This window comes from Aedes aegypti, chromosome 2 (assembly GCF_002204515.2).
Source record: "Aedes aegypti strain LVP_AGWG chromosome 2, AaegL5.0 Primary Assembly, whole genome shotgun sequence".
NCBI classification, from domain to species: Eukaryota; Metazoa; Arthropoda; class Insecta; order Diptera; family Culicidae; genus Aedes; species Aedes aegypti.
The window spans coordinates 444,575,881-444,581,760 of record NC_035108.1 but is presented as its reverse complement, the minus strand read 5'-3'; the positions used below and the strand labels follow the sequence as shown (position 1 = coordinate 444,581,760).

Genomic DNA, 5,880 nt, shown 5'->3' with positions numbered 1-5,880 from the left:
TTACTACATATATGGTTGCCAATTGTTTAGTGTTTGCTAAATTGCTTCAAGTTGATACGGAAACATTCTTGGAAACCGCAAATTTTTCTCAGAAAATAATAGTAAAAAATCATTTTCCTTAAAATGTTTGCTCCTTCGCACCTATTTTACGCCACCTGTTCCTGATTCGCCACCCTCCATAAGAAATCAACGTAGGGGAATGTGGGGCAAGATGAGCACCCGGGGCAAGATGGGCACCCCTAGTTTGTGTCGTTCCTACCGTTTTTTTTTTAAATACATTATTTGGGTTTCTGATGAATATCATTAAATTGATATGATGGCCATAAATTTCAGCTAAAAAATCAACAGCACAACGTAAATATTGTCCAAAATACATAGAAGTCCAAAAATTAGCCTTTTCATATAAGGTTTGGTTCATTTAAAAGTGATATTTTCGTTGCGTAAGCAAACTAATTCATACGTTTTTGGCCGTATAGTTATAGAATAATCTTCTGTAGATAATCAGGAGCCAAACTTTTTATCAAATTTAAAAAATATTTCAATTGTTTTGATTATATTAATAAATTTACAGCCTTGGGGCAAGATGAGCACCATGTTCAAAATTAAGTAAAAGTGTGAAATTATAGAACCACATTTAGCTGTGAGCTTGACTTACGGTATATTCTTTGCACAAAACAATTTTTCTAAAAAATATACAAACAAACAACAAATTTAATCGTTTTTTAAGTAAAATCTTAGCAATTTATGAAAAGTGATTTATATTCTGATAAAAGTTTTGAAAACTAAGCTAGTTGAAGATAAATATTATCAGATATTAAAGATAATATCTTGGGATATTGCAAGCATTGAATAATAGTAGTTTTCTTTAGTAAATTGCATCTTTTTACGGGGGTGCCCATCTTGCCCCGCAGTTTTTTTGACCGATGATAAAACGGCTATTTTTTAAAGTGTTATTTGGAAAACTATTTATCACTTTTTAAAACTTTTAATGGTTGGAGGTCAAAGTAATAATGTAAAAGATAAGGATGGTTACCAATTTTACCAAAATAATTACGTTTAAGTAGGCTTAAATCGCGCTTATCCTTAGGGTGCTCATTTTGCCCCGCCTGACCCTATGTGGCGAATTCAGGAACCGAAATTAAAATCGTGGCGAATACAAGTGGTCCAGTATTCGCCACCACCATTTTTAATACAAAAACAAAGTTTCTGATTAGCTTTCAAATTTTCCCTGCTGAGCATGGATTGAAAGCTTTCGTTTGATGTATTGACAGTAACCAAAGGACTTTTGATTGTAATTGTAATTGTAATTGTAATTTATTGGCAATACGATAACATGTTAGTATTTACACTTTAAATCATGTCAAAACTTTATTTTGATGCATAAATAAACAATATTTTTCCTTAGGGTGGCCAAAACTGGTACACTTACCCTACTTGGTTTTGGATGAAAATTTTTGTTTGTGCGTCGTATGAATGCAGGCGCGCTCCGGGTAAGTCATTTTTTAACGTTTTCTAATTAAGTTTCTATTATAGGGCCCATTCACAAATTTCATAACGCTAATGGGGGTGGGTGGGTGTCCTCTTGATGTTACGGCTCATACAAAATTTATAGAATATCCATACAAAAAGTGTTACAAGGGTGTGGGTGGGTGTCAAAAATGGCCATTTTTAGCGTTATGAAATTTGTGAACAAACCCATAATCACTTATTCTTCTATATTCAACAGATGCGTGAAAAACTAGCTGCCACCCTTGGACATAAGGATTATTCAGGGATTAATATGGAGTAGACTGGCCCTTAAACAAAAAAGTTGTAAAATTCAACGAGGCACCCCCTAGATATGTGCCTTAGGGTAAGAAAAAAGCTCTCTCAAAATTTCAACTCATTTGGTTGCTCCCCAAGCTGGCGCATTCAATTCAAAGTTTGTATGGAATATTCGTCTCAAATATATTGAAAATTGACCCTATGTCACTGTTTCGTCTCGTACACTAGTTAATCGCATTCAATTGAGCCCAGAATGACAAATTCACTAGTTGATACCCTAATGAACATAGTTGCCGAAGGTTGTATCTGGATTTAAGCTCATTTTCATTAAGCTTTCAGTTGTTGAAAGTAAGGCTTGGATCAGTACTCCCTTACAATCACACATATGTGCGCTTAGTGGCTACCACCCAGCTAAGTTGAAGGAATACTAAGCAATATTGCAAATCTACTTCAGATAGTTAAAACACCAACTTTATCAATTTTAATCATCATACAACCTTCTACAATATTGTTTGCTATAGTATCAAGTAGTGTTTTTGACATTCTGGGTTCAATTGAACGCGATCAACAATTTTCCTGACTCAAGCAGGAGATGATGTGTTGTTTCCTATATGTTGGAGCTGAAAATCCCATATTAACTTCAATTCAATTGCGCCAGCTCATGGAACTACCAAATGAGCTGAAACTTTCAGGAAGTCTTCCTCTAACCCTACAGAATAATCCTGGCGGGTGCCCCGTAGAATTATACAACTTTATTTTTCTCCCATACTAAGGTGGGCCAGTCTAATATGGAGTGATCATTGGTAAGTTTGTTATTTCATTTTATCTACGCCAAAAGATATTTAACCTCAATCTTTCCCAACATTACAGCCTCCTAACTATGGTCGTAGTGGACGTAGGAATGTCCTGCTGGTAAACCCATAACAACGGGAGCACTGCTCGGAAACGGAAGACCGGGAGCAGATTTGCACAACTGTGCCAGCATGCATCAAATGATGAAAATTGTACATATGTATTATGTATGTTTTTATTCAAGATCAAATAAAATGTACTTAATGTATTTGTATATATGTTTTGGAAATAATTAAAAACAAAGAAATCACCTACTTCATTATTTAAAAAATCAGCTTCAACACAACACTCGGTATTGGGTACTTTCGATCCAAAATACAGTTATTGCAATACAGTTAAAATCACTCAATTCAATGAATTAGTGGAATGACTCAGAATTGAGTACTTTACAAACAACTTAATTTTGAATCATTCCACTTAGCTGTCAAGATGAGTGAAAAAGACTTAATTTTGAGTTGTTTCGGTTCTCCGTGACGCCTGAAATTAAACGTCACATTTGACATTTAATAAATTCAATTTGAACATCTCTAGCTAAGCTAGTTTTATTATTGTTTACATTGTTCGACTGACCAACGCTTACCGTAAACGAATGCTTTTTTGGATTTTTGCCCCAAAAATTTACAGGATAATTTCTCAAAAACGTAAGAATCTACTTTCAAACCAACTTAGAGAGACTAATCTGAATACATGCTGTCTGAATTTACAGCTCCAAACCTGGATTGATGGATTCTACGGACATCAAAATGGAGGAGGAGGATCAGGTTGACCTCTTACAGTGCCGACTGTGTCTTACAGACGAGGCCGAAGAACTGATATCCCTGTACAGCCAATGCCTCTCACAGGACAAACTAGTGGTGGAAGTGCTCACCGCGGTAATGCGGTTGGATAGCTTTAAGGATAACGATGATAATATGCCCCAGCACATATGCGGCCACTGTCTGTCCTGTCTGGATGCAGTGTACTCCTTTGTGGAGCTTGCCCGGAGGAATGGTCCTTTGGAAGACGGTGGAGAATGTTGCCGAATTTGCCGGCGAGACGAAGTGGAGGAACTGATTTCGATACTGTGCGTTTCCAGCAAGGATGGAAAGCTGATTGCCGATATGCTGCAGGATGTATGTGGTTTGCCACGTCCGGAACAGGACGATGATGGCCACGCTCGGTATGTTTGCCGGGAATGCTTCAATACGCTTTCGGCTGCGTATTCGTTTCGAGCAATGGGTTTGGAGTCGAACTCTACTTTGAGTAAAAGTTTCACGAGTGAACTGGTCCACGGCAGCGATTCCATGGAGACTAGTTTAAAGATAGAACAGGACGAAATGGAAGGAACGGGGGTAGAACAAACGTTAAATCAGGTAGCTAACGAAAATGAGGACCCTTTTATATATTTGGATTCCGTAGCAGTGGATGTGGAACGACTAAAGCCCTTATTGTTCACCAAAGAAAATGCCGAATATTATGATCAGCTAATATTCAATGGAATCATTTGTTGCTGCAGACAACTGTTTCAGAATAATGACGAATGGCAGCAGCACTGTAGAAGAGAACATTCAATCGAAACGATACTTCCGTCTGTTGGAAATGACTGCACAATTTGTCATAGGAGTTTTAGTACAGCTTCGCAGCTAGCGGAACATCTCAAGAAACGTGAAAATGATTTTTTCTATCGATGCAAAATTTGTAACATCATGACACAGGAACGGGATACTTTAGTAAATCATTTTGAACACACTAGATTTCATCCAATACTACACGAATCTGCGATCGCCCAACTAGACTTTGAGAAAAAAGCAGAAACAGACTACGAATCATCTGGTGACTGCTGTGGCTGTTCAGAACAGTTCGAAACTGGCGAAGCTCTTCTTCAGCACGTCCAAGAAGCCCACTATCCAGAAATGGAAGACCATCCCACGTTTCAATGCTTGATATGCTACCAAAGCTTCCCGAACAAGCAATCCCTGAAGGAACACCAGCTCGTCTACGCCACCACAAAGACATACCGATGTCGAACGACTAACTGCGAGTTCAAATGCGTTGGATCGATTTCGGACATCAAGGAACACGTCGAATCCGGCGAACACCTAATCAAGTCAACGGAATTCTTCTGCTGCTTTTACGGATGTTACGAAACATTCGAAACCAGCCATGCTTTGGAACAACATTGCCTGAACGACCACACGGAACAGCGTATAACCAATGGTCGGTTTTCGGCGGAGGCCACCAGCAACGTTTGCTGGCTTTGTAATCGCCATATCGCAACGAAGCATGCTTTTAAGGAACACATTCGGGCCCAATCCGATCGGAAGCATATTTGCTCCACATGCGGAAAGAAATTTGTCTCCCAAAAAGCCGTTGTCAAGCACGAGAGGGTAGTCCATTCAACTGTCGACCCTAGTGCCTTTCCTTGCGATCGCTGTCCTGCGACCTTCTCTAAGAAACATATTCTAGAACAGCACATAAAAACCATACACAATAAAATCCGCTCCGAGTTGTGCACCACTTGCGGGAAAGGATTCGCCACTAAGCGTGGCCTTAAAGGACATATCATGAACAGGCACATGGAGGAAAGACCCTACAAATGTACCGAGTGCACGATGACATTCGGAAACAAGTTCCTTCTTCAGAAGCACCTCCCCACCCATTCGAATGAACGGCCCCACAAGTGTTCATACTGCGGAATCACCTATCGTCACCTGAGTGACGTTAAACGGCACATAAATGCGGTTCATTTGGACAACAAGCCCTATGCGTGCGAATCGTGCGATGCCAGGTTCGTTCGTCTGAGGGATTTGCAGGTCCATGCCATTCGGCACACGAAAACTAAACGGTTCCGATGCAATGTAGTTGATTGTGACTTTGCAACTAACGTTCGGAAGCAAATGGACAAGCATTCGAACGAGAACCACAATGATGGGGACGAAAAGTGAAACGCTCGGTGTTCAAATTTATAACTTATTCAACATAAAAACTCTAAATTTTGAAAATAACGAAAAATATAAAGATAAGTGTATTTAAGTTCAATTCGATGTCTATTCCTCTTTCCGAAAAATAGTACAGTCAACTTTCTAGAACTCGATATTGAAGGGACCTGAGAGAGACTCGCGAAGAGGAAAAATATCCAGCTGTGATGGTAAATTCACCAAAATGGCTTTGGTGAGTGATTTTGGCGGATAGCGCCGACAATTTTTGTCGCATAGGATTCATCGAATGTAGCGCGGTTGTTGCACCATGGCCAGATTCATTTCCCGAGCGCGTGCACGGAAATAA

General features: G+C 39.3%; 1 protein-coding gene across 1 annotated transcript; it reads left to right on the top strand.

Moving 5' to 3' along the window:
• Positions 1 to 3,141: 3,141 nt before the first annotated feature.
• Positions 3,142 to 5,634, top strand: LOC5565852 (zinc finger protein 624). Its single transcript, XM_001650162.2, has 2 exons — positions 3,142 to 3,257; positions 3,323 to 5,634. Exon 2 carries the CDS (start codon positions 3,339 to 3,341, stop codon positions 5,538 to 5,540), a length of 2,202 nt encoding a protein of 733 aa, XP_001650212.2. The 5' UTR covers positions 3,142 to 3,257; positions 3,323 to 3,338; the 3' UTR covers positions 5,541 to 5,634.
• The last annotated feature ends 246 nt before the right edge of the window (positions 5,635 to 5,880 follow it).